The sequence below is a fragment of the Taeniopygia guttata genome, chromosome 19 (assembly GCF_048771995.1).
Source record: "Taeniopygia guttata chromosome 19, bTaeGut7.mat, whole genome shotgun sequence".
In the NCBI taxonomy this organism is placed as follows: domain Eukaryota; kingdom Metazoa; phylum Chordata; class Aves; order Passeriformes; family Estrildidae; genus Taeniopygia; species Taeniopygia guttata.
In genome coordinates, this window is record NC_133044.1 from 6,678,283 (window position 1) to 6,696,062 (window position 17,780).

Consider the following 17,780-nt stretch of genomic DNA (forward strand, 5'->3'; position numbering starts at 1 on the left):
GTTTAAAAATGAAAAGATGCAAAAGAGGAGATAACCTAAGTAGGAGTGCAGGAGAAACCCCTGTTCAAAGAGCTCCTCATGTACACTCAGGCTGTAGTGTGCTGTCCTTGTCACCTTAGGTGTGGGCTTGAAGGGCCAAAGAGATGTTGGGAAGTGTTTCAGGGATTGAGAGCAGAGATGTGAGAACTCCAATGCTCTGCACATGCAGTTTGATCTCTTCTGGGAGTCTCCCTCAGCAGCTGGGAGGGACAATAGGGAAGCAATTTCCAGCCAGCTCCATATGACAGAACAACCTCTGGGGACTGAGGTGTTCAAGAGCATGGTGACAACATGGCCAAGGAAACCTCACAGACCAGGATTTCTGGCACACATTCAATTCAAACCCAAGGCACACTTGCTCTGAACATTTAACCATAGGCTCACACTCTGGCCCCCCAAACCCACCTGTCAAAGGGAATATGGCTGAAGGATAGCAAAGTGACAAAACCAAAAGTAAAACACTAGAAATACATCCTTACATCAGCACCTTTGTCACCTTCCTCACCCTTCTTGCCTGGTTCACCCTAAAACAAAGGAAGAAAATTTGGTTACATGGGGCTGAGGAGCCTTCCAGGACCTCTTGGATCCCTCCCCAACCAAAGAAACAAATTAAAGAAGCATTTCACCAGCAGAGAACACATGGACCTTCATGCCAGGGGCCAAAGTTCTCTCCTGAGCTTTGCCCTGGCTCCTGACAGATTCCTAGGAGGTCACCACCACTTCTAACACAAATGAACTTGTCCAGGAGTGGCCAAGCTGCAGGAGGAGCCACCTGCCATGAGCTGGGTCCCAGCAAGGCCATAAACATCTCACTGGGCTCTCAATGAACAACATTGTGTGCTAAAGCACAGATTAATTGCTCCTTTCCCCCAAACACACATGTTTTCATATTATATAGAACAGAAAACCCCTCTATTCTGCTTTCATTAATTAGTCACATCACTTTCTGCCTCTGAAGATGCTCATTAAGCTTCTCTTGAACAAAGATATGTCTGTGCTGTGAACATTGCTCTCATGTTTCCCCCCAGCCAGGAAGCTCATGCACTTTCTGAAGAGCAGATGACAAGGAGAGATGAAACCACTCTAAGCTAAACATAAAACAAAACTAACAATCTAAAACAGAGTGGAAAGGCTTGGGCTCCTCAAACTTGTTGGACATCCCTGAGACATTTGCAAAGCAGAGGTGAGCACAGGTGGAAGGACCAAAGAAAATGATGAGGTAGAACCAAGGAAGAGTGATGAGACTCCTCCCAGAGGCTCTGGGGCTTCTCTGGAAAAGAAAAAAAGCCTATTTTCTCCACTAGATCTCTGTCAGCCAACCTTCATCACGTTTGGTTTGTTTCCAATGGCCATGTGTGCAGTGCAGACATCTCCTCTGTGCATCTTTTCAGGTATTGCCAAAAGATCATTTGGAGACATCTCTTAACCTCATTACAGGGTTTCCAGCTCAGCTTGGCCAGCTGGGGTGCAGGAGGGAGTTGAGAGCAGCTGATGGACTTTGAGCTGTTTAACTGTGCCCACCTTTGGGCTGTGGTGGTGCCAGGAGCTCCTGTGTGTGCCCAGCTCTGGCCAGAGGGATCTGCAGGCTCAGCACTGTGCTTTACACCAGGGCATGTTCCATTTGCAGAGGGATTCAGTAAGATGAGAGTGTCTATGGAACAAATGTCTGAGCTCTGAAGCAGCTCCAGGCCAGCCAGTGGCACCTCCAGTGCCAGGCACCAGCCCCACCTGAGCCTGGCACCACCCAGGAGTGCAGCACTTACAGGAAGTCCCTTAATGCCCCTCTCTCCAGGCAGACCTGCTTGCCCCTGTTGGAAATAAAGGCAGTGTCATTAGGAGATCCTTTGCCACTTGACAAGAACATAGTGTAATTTTTACTCGTGGAATTAAGATGGCTTAATGAAAAAAACTTACACTTGGGATAATGTGTAAAAAAAAAAAAAATTCCTCTCCCTTGACATTATCACTTAGAGACAGCAAAAGGGGGTTATGGTTTTCTGTCAAGTATCAGCTCCAAATCCCATCAGGCTCTGGAGGAGCTGGGCTGGATGCAGAGCTCCTGAGCTCAGCGCCCTCTCTGTAAGACGATTAGCAGGTTTTTTGAACTTTCCAGCAGTCAGTTACATTATACCAGGAAGGAATTTGGCTGGAGATTTGTTCCTTACAAAGACACTGCATTCTTCTCTCTGGTAGAGGTGATGGGCTGCTCTGCCCCAGCCAGAACAGAGCCCAGGACTCCCACCAAGCACTGATTTAATCTGCTCCTGCTCCACACACCCCACAGCTACTGATCAAAACACAGGTACAATATTTTGGTTGGTTTGATTCTTTATCCTGCTGTGCTAATTTTCACATTGTTCTCTGTGAGGGGTTTTTGTTCTTTTTTTAAAAAATATTTTATTTTTTCTTTAAGAGAAACAGTTTGAACTAGTATGTGTTGGTTTGGGGCAGGATGGAATGCTGTTGAACTGAACATCTTTTTTTCCCCTGTTTTCCTCCACAGTGTTCCCATGCTGGAGCAGCTGTGGCAGAGCAGAATCCCTGACCAGGAGAGCAGTTACAGGTTATTTAGTGAGAAAGCAGGAACTTGGGAAGAAGAGGCAAAATGTAAAAGCATTTCTAGAAATCCATTAATGAAATAGCCAAATATTTCCCCTGGCTCTTCTCCTGTAGACATACACAGCAACAAACCCATCCTTTTTTTCCCCTCAAAAAACTTACATATATGGTGACAGATTTCTGCAGTGGAAAGGGAGAGCTGCTAGGTTTATGTCCATCAAATTTGTATAAAACCAACAGAACATTCCCATGGAATGAATTCCTATGGAATGCCTTGCTAACAGCAGGAAAAGGCCCCTATGGACAGGGAGAGCTCTGGGAGAAAGGCCCAGTCTCAGGTGCTCCCAGTATCTTCAAAGGGAAATACTTGAATTCTGCACTGGAGGGAGCAAAGCTCATAAAAAAGCACAGGCAGGAGGAAAAATCTCAGAGAGAAGCACAACAGCAGACTGAAAATACATAAACAGCCTGTGCTCCATGTCCAGGAGGAACAGAAAGGATGTTATCAGCTTAAAGGGGATCAAAGGATATTTAGGCTGGATGTTGGCAATATCTTTTACCCCAGGCCTCCCTGGCTGTTGCTCTGAAGAGTGCCTGAGATGCTGGGGAGCCTCCCTGGCTGGCAGTGCTTGGGGTGAGCAGAGGCTGAGCGTGAGCAGCACACAGAGCTGAGCATCCAGGGGCTCTGCTCCGACTGCTGCAGGTCTCTCCCACATCTGTTCTCTCCAAGATTAAGCAGGAAGAATGTATAATAACATTTTCTCAAATCTCAGTAGATGTTGTAAAACCTCCCCCCCCTGCTCTGCTTTTCTTTGCAGCTGCACAGCTCCTCTGCTCGAGCCCTCATTTTTATCCACCAAACCCAAAATTGCAGCATGTAGTTGTCAGAACCAGCATTCAAAGCCACACTCACAAAAGACAAAAAGCACACAGAGCATCCTACAGAAATTCTGACAGAAAAAGCTGTCAGTTTCCCTTTCCACACTAACAGGAAATACAGGGTTTTTTCTATTTATCAAGACATTTTGATATTTGAAAATCTCATTTGTCCCAAACCTAAGAGGAGAATTACAATTCTAAATCCTTAGCAAGGAGGGAAATAAACCAAATTCTAAGGGATCTGTCAGGAGCAAATGGACACAATGGAATAAGATTTTGTTTCAAAATACGTGTAGTAGTAATATGGTATATTAGTACTAATATTAGTAATATGGTCGACCACAAACTACAGCAAAATGTTAAATGTTAAATGTTTATCAGTTTCCTGGATGGAAATGTGACACTTTGCCACACACCATGCACTTCTATTTTTTTTTAGCTGAAAATAAAGATTGAATGGCAATGAGATGTAGTTGGTTATCTGTGCATCCATCTCATCGGTTCAGTTTTGCTCTCTACCAGAATCTTGAATTCTAGTCCCAGAACTCCAGCAGTCTGCAATATATTTGTAAAGTCAAGTCATGCCCAAACTGGCTGAGCTGCACAAGGAGTGTTACAAAAAATGACCAACAGTCACTGTGTCTTTCAGGGAAGTGCAAGTGATTTCTTACATCAGAACAGGACCAAGCACCCAAAACTAAACTATAACAGAGATTTCCAAAGGCAGATGTGCCCCACCCTCAGATATCTGCTGCTCCTGACCCCTCAGGAGGGGTGAAACGAGCACCTTGCACAGTCTGGACAGAGGAGCAGTTTGTCTGCTGCTGGTTATTCCCAGGAATTTGAGAAGTCAGCACGTTGGAGTTCACTGATCTGCATTTCTCTGTCCTGGCTCTTTCAGGCACCCTCTGGCCTGCTGGATTGGAAGGGGAGCAGGAATGCAGAGCAGGTTCTGCCATGGGGAATCACACCCACAGCCCCCCTTCACCCCCATCTGTGGCACAGGAAAATGGCACTTGGAAGGAAAGGGAGATTGTCTCCCACAGCTGTGGCACTGCAGCCACCACTGCAGACATCCATCACTGCAGGGCTGCCAGCCAGTGTGCCCTCCTTGTCTCTGTCCCCTCCTTTGGCTCTCTCCACAGTCCATGGTGCCCATTTCAGACCCAAGGGCTGATGATCCTCTCCCACCCACTCCGCTCCCAAGTGATTTTGTGCTCCTACACTCACCCAGAGATCTCAAAGACCATGACCTTTTGGCAATTCAGCTGGACAGAAGCAGCCAAAGGCCCAAATGCCCCTTTCAAACCTTTCCCAATGCTTGAATGGTGGGCTGGTGATCTGACACATTTATACCCTTGTTAGATATTTCTCTGGTAGTTTGTAAACTTCACCAGTTTGGAAATAACATTCAAACAGACTTTTTGTTCTCTGTTAAGTAATCAGCACTGGGCAGCCCACGGAGGACTGAGGCACACAAACATTAAGAACATGACTTCAATATTCCAAATATGTTAAGAACATCATTTGATCTGGGGAATGACTTTGGTTTAGGAAAATATGGTGAGTTTTTAAAGCCTTAGTGCCACAGAAGGAAGAATTCGGTCAGACCTCTCAAAACACTCCACACTAAACAGCTTTGACTAGTGGAGGAAAGTTGTTCTCCACAGGCCTTTATACACCATGTCTTTGCTCTTCGGGGTAGCAAATCTAAGTTAACAAATCTGCTAATATCTTTGGGAAATACCTGACTTTGCAAGGAATTGAACTCTTTCTCTGAAAACACTTATCTTTGTTCCTGCAAAAAACCCAGAAACTCTGCATTTAAAGTTGGTTGGTGGCTGTAACCCCACTGCATCTGTGAGACCTGTGCTGTGTATAATTCCACCGCCCCCAAGTGCTGTGGGAATCTCCCTGTGCCTGTAAAATCTTACTCTCTCTCCTCGGTCTCCTTTGGATCCTTTTGGTCCAGGCTGTCCTGGAGATCCTGGCAAGCCCTGGAAAAGATGCAGAATGAGAAGGAATTAATTTCTGCTGTACAACCTTTGTGTAGGTGTAGTGAATACATTTCCCAGTGATCCTCAGCTCCTGAAAACCTCATACACCTATTAAGCAATTGGGCTGGATTCTCTTTTTCCCTCAAGCAAATACAACAGGAGCTCTGTTTGCAGATATCCCAAGCCTTGTACTTTCTGCAGATCCCTCTATTTGGGTCTTTTAATGCACTGCAGGCCCCTGATGTAACATTTTTTCAGGGTCAGTATGACAGGACAGTTCTTGTTCTCAGTTACCAGGAAGAAATTAATACACAGGTAGTATGTTTAGCTTAAAAATCCCCACTGCTTCCCCCTGCTTCTTAATTGCCTCAGTGGGTGGCAGGAGCAAGCACACATACCTGAAAATTAATTGGATTGTGTAGTGGAAATTATTTTGAAGCTATTCACTCACCCTAATAAACAATTTTGAAATTAAGCTCAATCTCTGCTAATAATTTTACTCCCTGGGTTGAACAAATCTATAAAGCAGTCACCAATGGCTAAGAAGGGCACACTCTCCAGATTTCTACTAATTGAACTGCTATGCAGAAATCGATCCAAATTCTTAACTTATCCACCCAGAGAAGCCACAGTTATTAACCAGACCAAGAGAGAACAATATTGTTTGTTTATATTCAGCCTGTCAGCTCTCCTTCTCAGCACAGCCACGTACAAGATGCTTTTTTTCCACCTCAAGTGTCTTGCACGTTGTCTTGGAGGCTGCAGAAGTGAGTCTGGAGCTCCCCTCCAGGCCACTGGGGATTTAAACCAGCCTGGTTAGGAGCAGCCCCCCAAATCCCCACACCAGCACCAGAGAAATGGCTTTTCTAGGCCCAGGGAGAGGAGCATTGCTGGGAGGAGCTCAGTGCCTGTGAAGTGGCCCAAGGAGGTGGCACACATGGGATTTAAGGGTGCAGATGAGGAGCCCTTTCCCATTTCAGCTGGGAGCCAGCAGCACATGGTCCCTGCCTGCAGGCAGCCCCACCAGCTCAGCTGGGCTCCCCACCAAGGATTCACAGACTTAGGCCTGGCTTTGGAGGTTCCCTGGGGCTGCCAAATGAGGTAGGGCACAGACCAGGCTTGGCCCTATGTCAAACATGCAACATGGACAAAAACCAAGTGTCCACAAGCATCCTTTGCTCCTGACAGCTCTCAGCAATGTGTGCTGAGACAGGGATGCTCAATAACACTGAATCCCACAGTGCAAAAATAAAAGACTTACAGTGTGTGCTGCGTGTCAAAAAGCCAGACTCTGCTGCTGAATCTACTTATGAATTGTGAATTACCTTATATTTAATGATGTTAAACTGCATCTGTCATTTGGCTGCCAAATCTCTCACTGTGTTTGTATCTATCTGGAGTTTCTCATTGTTCTCCAGAGTATTTCCTAATTGAAAGGATTCTGCTACACTGGCAAACTTTCCCTAACCTGTTGTTCATTGCTTCTTCAAAGTGGTTAATAAACACATAGGGAAAATCTTCTCTCTCTATTTTCAGTTCCAAACCTCCTCTTATCAGATCTGAATTACATCCCTCTATAAAGTTACTTAACCTTTCTCTCTGCTCTCCAGTCATGTGGGATTCCTTTGAAATATTTGCTGCTGCTGCTTTACCTCCACATTAAGCAATGTTCTTCCCAAAACTGAGTCCCTTTGTATCAGCCAACCACAGTTTGGAGTAGTTTGGCAGTTCCCTATTCATGACTTCACTTCTTTCCATTTAATCAGCTTTTTCCATCCATGTGAGTACTGTGCCCTTCTTCTACCATAAATTTTTTGGAGTGAGTTTTCCCCACTCCATTATTATCTCCCCCCTCCACAGTGTTTGTATCAATAAATAATCAAACTGATGGGAATTTGTGGTATTTTTCTTGAATAGAAAGTGCTATGTCTGGAAAAGTAGGCTTAACACGTTCACTCTGGTGAATTGGTGAATTCCCATTGATGCATTTTGTTCTTTTTATGTGTTCCACAGGAAATGCAGAGTTTTTCTATCACTGTGTTAGTAAAGCCCATGTCAGATCCTTTGCAACAACTCAGGCCACAGTGAAATGTTTTGACACAGCAGCAGCACGATGTGTTGTCATGATTAAGGACATTGGAAAACTCTGGAAAGTTCCCCAACCATTTCAACCTCCTAATCCAGAATGAGAAAAAGGAATTCAATCACAGAAAAAGGAATTAAATCACAGAATTTCATGGGGAACAAAACAGCAGAGCTAAGATTACTCTCCCTCCTTGTGCATGGGATGATGTTTCACCCTGACCCCAACTCTGCCCTTCACCCCAAAGCACCAAAGCACCTTACTTGTGATCCAGGGGCTCCAATGGGTCCTGGGGGCCCTTTAGGTCCTGAAGCACCTGGTGGCCCTGGTGGGAATCATAATTAGAGACAATGTTAAGGAGACTTAGAAGGAAGAACCCTAAATCCCAAAGGCATGCACTTCCTTTCATGTTCTGCTGAGTCTCCCGGTGAGTGAGAACCCTTCACCAAACACTGCATTACTGGACACTCATATCCTGACAGAACACATCCCCATGCCCTAGGGGGGATGTTAGAGCTCTGGGAGGACAAAAATGGTGAAAATAGGCAGGAAGGATGTCAGTAACATCCCCATTTCCATTCCTTAAAATGCACTTTTGAGAAAACTTCAACTAGATCCATGGAACATCTCCATGAGAGCGAGGCACTGCAGGTGCTGGTCCTGAAACAGTCTCAGGTGGCAAGGGCAGCCCCAGGGCTGCTGCACTTGGTCTCTCTGGGGTATCACAAAGCTGATGGAGATGGAGTTTGCCCAGAGATAGGAGAGGCTGAGTGGGGCAAAGCAAAGCTCTCTCTTGGTCTTCACTCACTGCAGTGGTAATAAATTAATTTGAAATCTGTAGCACAGGAGAGCTGCTTCCAGGATGAGTTAAGCACCATCTGAACAGGTCAACTTGTCTCACACAGTCACTTACAGATTCATTCCTTTTGAAAAAATAATTATATCTCAACAGTAGCTGTTAAATTATACCTGCAGATGTGAGACAGGATATTTGCTTAGCCTGAACTTAGCAATACTCCTCTCTGCTTTAGTTGTCACAACCCTTGAGATGAAACAATGTGGACATTATACACAAAGTACAGCTGAATCAGCCTCAATCATTAATGCACCATACAAATCCTTAAGTCAAAGAATAAAGGAATTGAAGGATAAATGAAAGGCCCTCATAATGAAAGGAGAAGCCTTTTCTGCAACTAATGGGAGTTGACTCCTAAATATGCATCATACAGGGAAGTGCTGACGTTTGCAGGAATATTACCATTTAAGCCACCCATCAGCACAAAGAAGGCTTGTCACTGAATTTCAGTGACAGATTCTGGTGAATCTCAGAATTCATCTCAGATTCTGATTTCAGTTATACTGGCGAAAATCTGGAATTGCTCACACTGGCTCCAAAGATTTCACAGACATCACAGAGCATCTGGGCAGACCCTGCTTGGTGGAGCTCTGCAGGGACAGGACAGGTTTGCAGCAGGGGGAGAACAATTCTGCTCTCAGGAAGGAATCACTGGACAGCTCACTCTTAACGACAGCTTTTAATTAGCCTCTTTCTCACGATGTAAAGCTAAAACAATCAGCCACTATCAACAGATAAAAACCCAGTTACCTCTTGCCACCCTTCCAGTGAGGACCCTCCCCTCCCCTGCAGGCACCCAGGGCCCAGCACTGCCCACGGGCTGTGCCCGTCCTCCCGCCCTGCCAGCCCTGCAGCCCAGCCCTGGCTGTCACCTGGTGGCCCCACGGGCCCCGGGGCTCCCCGCGGGCCGGGCAGTCCTGCCATGATGGTGTCGATGACGGTGGAGGCCAGCTGGGCTTCTCCATCTGCGGGGAGAGCACAGTCAGTGTCCAGCACGGCCAGAGTCAGCTAGGCTCGAGCCCAGCCAGGAGCTAAGTCAGTGTCCAGCACGGCCAGAGCTCAGTCAGTGTCCAGCACAGCCAGAGCACAGTCAGTGTCCAGCACAGCCAGAGCACAGTCAGTGCCCAGCACGGCCGGAGCTCAGTCAGTGTCCAGCACGGCCAGAGCTCAGTCAGTGTCCAGCACAGCCAGAGCACAGTCAGTGTCCAGCACAGCCAGAGCACAGTCAGTGCCCAGCACGGCCGGAGCTCAGTCAGTGTCCAGCACGGCCGGAGCTCAGCCAGTGTCCAGCACGGCCAGAGCTCAGCTAGTCTTGAGCCTAGCCAGGATCTCAGTCAGTGTCCAGCACGGCCAGAGCTCAGTCAGTGCCCAGCACGGCCAGAGCTCAGCTAGGCTTGAGCCCAGCCAGGAGCTCAGTCAGTGCCCAGCACAGCCAGAGCTCAGCTAGGCTCGAGCCTAGCCAGGATCTCAGTTAGTGTCCAGCTCAGCCAGGATATCAGACTCGAGCCCAGCCAAGATCTGAGTTAGTCCCGAGCCCAGCCAAGATCTGAGTTAGTCCCAAACCCAGCCGGATCTCAGTTAGGCTCCAGCCCAGCCGGATCTCAGTTAAACCTGAGCCCAGCCGGATCTCAGTTAAACTCGAGCCCAGACGGATCTCAGTTAGACTCGAGCCCAGCCAGGATCTGAGTTAGTCTCAAGCCCAGCCGGATCTCAGTTAAACTTGAGCCCAGCCGGGATCTCAGTTAGGCTCCAGCCCAGCCGGATCTCAGTTAAACCCGAGCCCAGCCGGATCTCAGTTAAACCCGAGCCCAGCCGGATCTCAGTTAAACTCGAGCCCAGCCGGATCTCAGTTAGACTCGAGCCCAGCCAGGATCTGAGTTAGTCTCGAGCCCAGCCGGATCTCAGTTAGTCTCCAGCCCAGCTGGATCTCAGTTAAGCCCGAGCCCAGCCGGATCTCAGTTAAACTCGAGCCCAGCCGGATCTGAGTTAAACCCGAGCCCAGCCGGATCTCAGTTAAACCTGAGCCCAGCCGGATCTCAGTTAAACCCCAGCCCAGCCGGATCTCAGTCAAACCCGAGCCCAGCCGGATCTCTCCCAATCCTCAGGTGCCCGTTGCTGGCCGAGGCCGGCGGTGCCGCAGATGCCAAATCTGCTCCTGGAGCGCCCGTCCTTGGCTCCAAAGAGCTGCTGTGGAAGATGTTTTACAGCGGCTTCAGTGAGCCAGAGAGAAGTTTGATAAGAGGATCCATGTTTACCCCTGAAAGAATTTTCTACCAAGGTCGTTGACATAGAAAGAAAGAAAGAAGGATAAAAAAGAGAAACCTGCAGCTGCCTGTTCCAATGAGCACTTAGTATTTCGTGACCAATGAGTCAAGTGCAAACGTGTGAGTTTTATAAGAATGTATAAAAAGCCTGCTGTAATAAACACAGCTTTGAAGCCTTCTGAAAATGGAGTGTGGCTTTGTATTGTCTCTGTCTACGACAGGCTGTGACCCCTCATCCTGCAGAGCTGCTCCTCTCACCCCTGAGAACCCCAGACAAGCTGTGCTTTCTCTCCAAACCTTGGTGTTTGATCCACCTGTGCAATCCTGCCTTGGAATGACTGACCCCAAATTCCCATCCCCACCACACAGCTGGCTGCTGGCTGCCTGGCAAGTGAGGCAGGGGTGTGGGGCTCCCTCCTGCCTGGCACCAGGACCTGCTGAGGCTGCCTGGCAGCACAGCTCACCTGGGCAGGTGCTGCTGGGAGGGGCCCTGAGGTCTGAGGATGCAGGAAAGCCCAGGGATGGGGGTGCTCTGCCTCCTCCACGTGCTCAGGAAACTTCCCTGCCATTTAGGATTAGTTTAGGTGTTCACCTGGGCAGGTTCAATGAACAAGCAAGACAACAAGGCCACAAAACAAGCAAGGAAACCCCACATCCTGGTGCTACCAAGGCTTTCTGTCCTGACCCTTTGCTGGAGGACCAACTATAAATCTTCTGTTTAACCCGGATGAAGATGTTGGCTCCTGGTCACCAGGATGGCAAACCCTCTGAAAATCCCACATTTTTCACAGCTGGAGGCTGCCATAAAGGAATAATATCCACCTTCTCCTGCCCATGACCTCAAGTTTACTCATGTTTCCTTCCACCCATCCCTGTAAGTCATCACAGTAAAATTCAGGGGAACCCTGGGCAGGAAAAGGTTGGGAATGTCTCACTGCAAATGCCAAGTGACACCAGGAAGGTCAGAAGGGTGTTTGCTTACTCTGCAGAGTCCAGCCCAGAGGTCAAAAGGTGAACTCTCCAGAAATTTTAGCAGCCACACTGCGAAGCCTTCCCAGCTTCTGGAGTGTTGGCAGTGACAGAGAGAACTCCCAAGGCAGGTGTTTGAAAGCAGCTCCCAGGGGAAACTGGGCAATGGCTTTGACTGCCAAGGATGACAGGATACCTCTGCAATGCCTTCCTGGCAGCAGGACAGCACAAGAGCCAACCCAGATCCCTCTAAGAACCACATTTTGTGCCCAAACATGAATTCAAACAGGTATTTATTTGACTGCTGCTTCTAAACCCATTCATCTCCCTGAAACAAAATTCACAGCCCTGAAACAAAACAACTGAGACTCTCCTCATGTTCAGGAGGAAAGGTACCCCAGTGAAGTGTGTAATCCAATTAATTTGAGTTTTATTTGACCATGTCAAAATCCATCAGAGCTTGGAATTAAGATGAAATTGGGCAATGAGCATCAAACAGCAGTGAAGGCATTAACAGTTGCAGAGCCTTTTGTTTTTGAAGTGATCAACAAAATCAACTGCACATCCACTGAGAGGGGCAGAGGATGGACTGCAAACAACCAGGGCTTAATTTCTGCTGGAGGTAAGGCAGGGATAAAGATTTGGGTTACAAAACATTCCAGCTAAATGGCACATTATTACAATGACAGTTACTCCCACAAATCCACCCATCCTGACATTTGACTCAACATTATTTAATGAGAGGTGATCCCATGATTGTGACACAGAAGAGAGCTCTGATCAACAACCCTTGGGCTCAGCAGCTCCTGCCTGGCCTGGGCAGCACAGGACTGGGCCAGTTCCTTCCTGGCCAGGCAGGACTCACTCAGAGCCAGCTTTTCTTCCAGGATCAGCTCTGAATGAAACACACTGGGAATGAAATGGGACTGAAGTGTGTTAAAACACAACCCTCATGTGTTTTTAAAGGATTGCCTCCATATTCTCGTAAAGCAGCAGGAAGAACTTGTCTCTCCTTATAAACTCCCTTATAAATGGGGACATTCTGGGGCTCTCTGCAGCTGGAGACTGTTAGGGCAGCCACAAAATAGCATCAAATGGTAGCAGGAATCTTCCCTTCTCAGCCACCTCCTGCACTGACCAGGCTCAAGAGCTGGATTCTGTTTCAGTGCTCCTGGATACCCCAAAGCAGCAATCAAAGACCTTGATACTGAATTTGCTCCAGGAGCTTTCCAACCCCTATCCAAGCCAAGAGGACAGAAACCAGCGTGGTCTGGTCAGGCAGGAGCACCTGTGTTCTCTGCAAGGGACCAGAGACTCCCTGAAACAGCCCAGAAATGCCCTGAAGGACCCAGTGAAAGCTGCCCAGCCAGAGCAGCAGAGGCAGCTCAGGGCACACTTGGAAAGGACTCGGTTTTCTCAATTCCTTTCCTCCTCTCCTTCCCCTTCACTTCCTCTGCTCTGCTCTCTTTCCTTGCTGGCAGCTGGGATGCTGCTGCACAGATCCCTCTCCCTCATCACCGCTGACATGCTGGGCACACCAGCAGCTGCCCTGCCTCAGTTTCCCCTTGCTCTCCCCTCAGGCTGCCCAGGGGAGTGGTGAATTCACCATCCCTGGAAGTGTTAAAAAATGTGTGGCTGTGGCCCTTGAGGACATGGTTTAGTGGTGCTGGGTTGATGGCCAGACTTGATCTTGGAGGTCTTTTCCAACAGTGATGATTCTATGAAAACAGGTTAATTTTATTTCATGTGTCCTTGGCAGATCTTCGAGCTGGAAGGAAACAGCCCCAAGAGTGAGAGTTGCATTCTCTATTCCCTAGAAATCACCAATGTTAGCACAAGGAATAGGTCTGAGCTGGCTCTAGACCATGTACCTGATCACTCATTTTTAAGTGGCAGGGAAAATGAGAGATCCCAGTAGCAGCAGCCCCAGCAGTGGGGAACAGCAGCTCAGCTTCTGGCCAAGGGCTGAGGTTTCTGACTAAGGGATAAATTCCCCCATTATAGCCTTGATTTGTTGGGACAGGATGGAAATGAAGTAATCCTGTCTTAATTTTTTTTTTGCTACCTGATCTGGAGGGGAAAAATGGGACCATTTCTTTTACCACAGCACAGGGAAACTGAGAAAATATTTGTCTCCCCATTTCTGGCTTCTGCCTGCAGATAAATATTGCCAACAGGAACTTGTTGCAATTAATAAAGGCACAGGCATGAACCATGTTCAGGCAGATCCAAACTCTGTATAATAACAATAACCTGATACAGCTCTCACATCTCATTCCCATTAGCAGGAATATGCTTCCCTCTGCTGTCAGCAGCTGGAATTTTGTATTTATAGTTTTCAGATGTGCTCCTTTCAAAACAAGTAAATACATTTAAAAAAAGCTAAACAGAAATTACAAGGCTAAAATTTTACTGGTGGCAAAAGATCAGCTTTCCACCAGCCTGTGGGAGGCAAAATCAGCCAACAGAGAGGAAAAATGGTAAGAAAATAAACTTGATATTGCCAGAACATTGTCATGGTGACATAGATACTTGCAGCTGGATTTGTCTTAAGAAAAAGTGTCATAAAGTTTTGGGCTACTCCTTCTGCAAACCAAGAAATGCACAGGCATGAAGGGAGGAGTGCCAAGGGATGCCCAGGGATGTAAATGGAGCAGTCACCATCTCTTCACTGTTCCAAAGTCCATATGGCTGCCCAGTGCTGGCAGAGATAACAGAAATAATTATCCTCCATTTATCCTCTTCCCATCTGGGCACAACACTGAGTTCACCCTCCTCACACATCAGCTGGGGACGCCGTGCAATCAAAACCTTTATTCACTTTTTAACTTATCCACTGATCACAAGGAAGAGTTTAATTCAAAGGGTGGTTGGAGGAGGGGGCAGCAGCAGCACCCAAACCATCCTTAGGGATCTCTTGGAATAAAAGGCAGAATCTGAGAGGAGTGAGACAACCGTAATGCAAAACTTCCTTGTTCTCAGGCTGATGAAGGCAGCATGTTGATGTGCAATTTGTGAAAATCTCAGTATTGAACTCAGTTATTCATCCTGCCCATTCACCCTAAGTACTGAATACAAAATCGAGCTGTTAAAATTCTCCCTAAATTAAAAATACATCTGTTCACTTTTGGGAAAAGGAGTCTGGAGAGCAGAGTGGGTGGAAGGGAAGGGAAGGGAGGGCTTGAGATAACTGTCAGACATGGGGAGACTTAGTAATCCTTGGCTGTAACTAAGACAACTGAGCTTTGAAGCTGGACAGGAGCAGCAGAGCTGGGGAGGAGGCACAGCTGAGGTCTGGGGGAGTGGAGCTGGGAGACCTGACAGAGCTGGGGCTGCAGGAGTTCACAGACCAAGGGCAGACACAGCTGAGCTCTGCTCCCTCATTACCTGCCAGCTCCACAGGGCTGCACCAGGAGAATCAAGCCCAAATCTGAGAGCATTCCAATCCAAGTGTAGGATGCCTTTCCTAGAAAGCCTTTTCTTGCCCTGCACAGCACAAATTAAATAAATCTATTTTTTAAATCAGCACAAAGAAATCCTGGCCCTCCTGCTACAGGGAAGGGATAAATCACGGTGTCAGTCTGGACTTTACAATCCATAATTCTGTGTTTTGTGTGGATGTGGGATAATGTGGATGCACCAGAAACACAGGTGGAAGAAGCATCTGCAGAGCCAGGGAAGGAGAGACATTTAACAGATGTCCTTGTTATAATTCCAGATCTCTGCAAATCTCTGGTCCTTGCTGATTCCTGAGCAGCTCTGACAATTCAACACCACAACAGTGGCACCAAGAGGGCTCCAACCCCACAGCTTTGGTGCACCAGCACCCAATCTGCCACTCTGGATTCCTCTGGGCTTTTCTCCCAGGTGATGCTACCTGAGCTCTGTCATTTCAGCAGAGACCCTCTTCCCACTCCTGATGGAAGCTTACAGAGCACCAAGTTGCCTCCCCAAAGCTGTGATGAAGCTAAAAAAACAGGCACAGAGAACCAAATCCTCCAAACCCTGCTGTCACTGACACTTTAGGAGAGCAGGGACTTTGTTCTTCATTTTGGAGAGGTGAACCCCCTGCAGCTTCCAAGATGTTCCATCAAACAGGAGCTTCCAAGAGAGTCACACAACGCTGGGAGTGTCCAGCTGCTCCCAGGGCCTGGCAGAGCCTGGCAAGGAGGTGGGAGCAGAGCTGAGCTGCCCCGTGCCCACTCTGCTGATGCCACAGGAGAACATGGCAAGTGAGGAGGGAACTTACTTTCTTTTTCAGCTGTGGGCTGGAGTGAGTAGAGAACCCCTTGCTGGAAGGTGAGAGGGAGGCTTGGGGTGGCTGGTGGCCCTGGAGGACCTGGGGGACCTGGGATCCCGGTTTCTCCTGGAAGTCCTCTTGGTCCTTGAGGTCCCAACATCCCTGTGCAGAGGCAGGAGAGGATGTGTTAATGCCTTTGGGGATGTGATAATGATGCTATCCTGTGAAAAGGCAGCAAGAAGATAAAGGATTTCGTCCTGAACTGCAGCTGTGGGAATCAGAGGGGTGGAGAAAATAGAAACAGCTTCCCAATTTTCCTCTTTTTCTTTTTGTTTTTTTTTTGTTTGTTTGTTTGTTTGTTTTTTTGTTTAGCATCTTCCTCTGCAAAGAAGAAGCTTGACTTGGCTCAGAGGTGCTGCCTTTGAGCAGCCCAATTGCTGGAAGAGTGAAATCTCCCCTCTCCCTGAGGCTGAGTGAGAAACTACAGGCAGCAAAGTGAAATGAAATCCTCTTTCCCTCCAGGTACACCTGTGTCACCCCACTGCCAGGAAGCAGAGTCAGTCCAGGAGCAGACAGATCACATGTCCTGTGGGGCTGGAAGGCTCTCATTGCAAATTGAGAAACCCAAAAATCAGACACATCCTTGGCCAGACCTTGGCCACTGACAGCTTGCCAGAAAGTGCCAAAAAATGTCCAGGGCTGCTCTCACATTTAAGGCACTCTCAGAGTTTTAAATCTTACCCGAGCTCAGGCTCACAAGGCACAGAGCCTGAGGTCTGGCACCTCTTGGGCAGTATCACCTTCATCAAAACATTCAGGAACAGCTGGGGAATGAAGAAAGACTCCTAGCTCAGGAATGGAGTGATCTCTGAAAGAATGGCCTCATAACCTTTTCCCTTAACATACAAAAGCCTCGTTAGTTGTACATCCTGCCATCTGACAGCTTGACACAAATGGTGGAGAAAAAAGGGAGTTAAAACAGGCACCCGGTGAGAGGGTTAAACAGGGAATGCTCTGCTCCAAAGGCTGACAGGCTTTTTCTTACAGCTCCTGAGCAGGATGGGGAAACATGATCCTGCCCTGCAGCTTTCTGGAACAGGCTCTCTCCAGCCCCACAGGAAATCCCAGGGTCAGTCACTGCTCCTGCAGGTGGTTGCCTGCCCTGGGAGCTCCTGGCTGATCCCAGATCCCAGGGGACACACTGCAATGGATTTGATACCAACTGAAGATCTCAAATCTTGTGTGTCTGGCCTTGTCTGAGCTGCTGTCACAGACAATTTGTACCATGTGAAACACCTCCTGTCACAGCAGCACTGCCCCTCTGCAGGACTCACCTGGTGGCCCTGCTGGGCCCCTCTCCCCGGGCTGTCCCTTCTCTCCTTTGGGCCCTGGTGGTCCTGGCAGCCCGGTGGGTCCAACTGGGCCGGGGGGACCGACCTGTCCTGGAATCCCTGGAAATGTTCAGAAAGGAAATTAGCTGCAAGTTAGGGCACTGCTGAGGTCAGAAAGGCTTCAGCAACCTCCAAACCAGAGGAGAGGGACTTGGTGAGGCAAAGGGGAGAAATGAAGCCATGCACAGACAGGGAGGCACTGCTGGCAGGAGATGTCTGGTAAGCCAGAAAAGCCAGACTGGACTTTGCTTCTCCTCTTCTTCCTTCAATCCTATAAGGAAAAAGCACATCCTCATGCACAAGACCATCCCCAAAAAGTCAGCAGGATGTGCACCTCCAGCTGGGATGTGCTGGGCAGAGCTACACTGAGCCCACACTGCCCCTTCCCAGGGCCTGAATGGCTTTGGCAAGGTCTGGATGTCTTTGCTGGGTTCATCCAGGCACACATAAACTCCTGGGCCATCCCAATGTACCAAAATACACAAAATAGATCCGCCAAAGAA

General features: G+C 48.1%; 1 protein-coding gene across 6 annotated transcripts in view; it reads right to left on the reverse strand.

Moving 5' to 3' along the window:
* The window catches only part of COL26A1 (collagen type XXVI alpha 1 chain), a 167,662-nt gene that overhangs the window by 8,087 nt on the left and 141,795 nt on the right, over window positions 1–17,780 (reverse strand). For 5 of the 6 annotated variants that reach the window (XM_030287941.4, XM_030287945.4, XM_030287940.4 and 2 more), the window contains 7 exons: window positions 17,221–17,337; window positions 15,896–16,048; window positions 9,286–9,378; window positions 7,821–7,882; window positions 5,412–5,474; window positions 1,803–1,847; window positions 519–563 (listed from right to left, as the gene is read on the reverse strand). In XM_030287941.4, the coding sequence (XP_030143801.4) occupies window positions 519–563; window positions 1,803–1,847; window positions 5,412–5,474; window positions 7,821–7,882; window positions 9,286–9,378; window positions 15,896–16,048; window positions 17,221–17,337 (578 nt within the window). The remainder of the gene's footprint in view (window positions 1–518; window positions 564–1,802; window positions 1,848–5,411; window positions 5,475–7,820; window positions 7,883–9,285; window positions 9,379–15,895; window positions 16,049–17,220; window positions 17,338–17,780) is intronic. The other variant, XM_030287944.4, reaches the window with a different exon arrangement.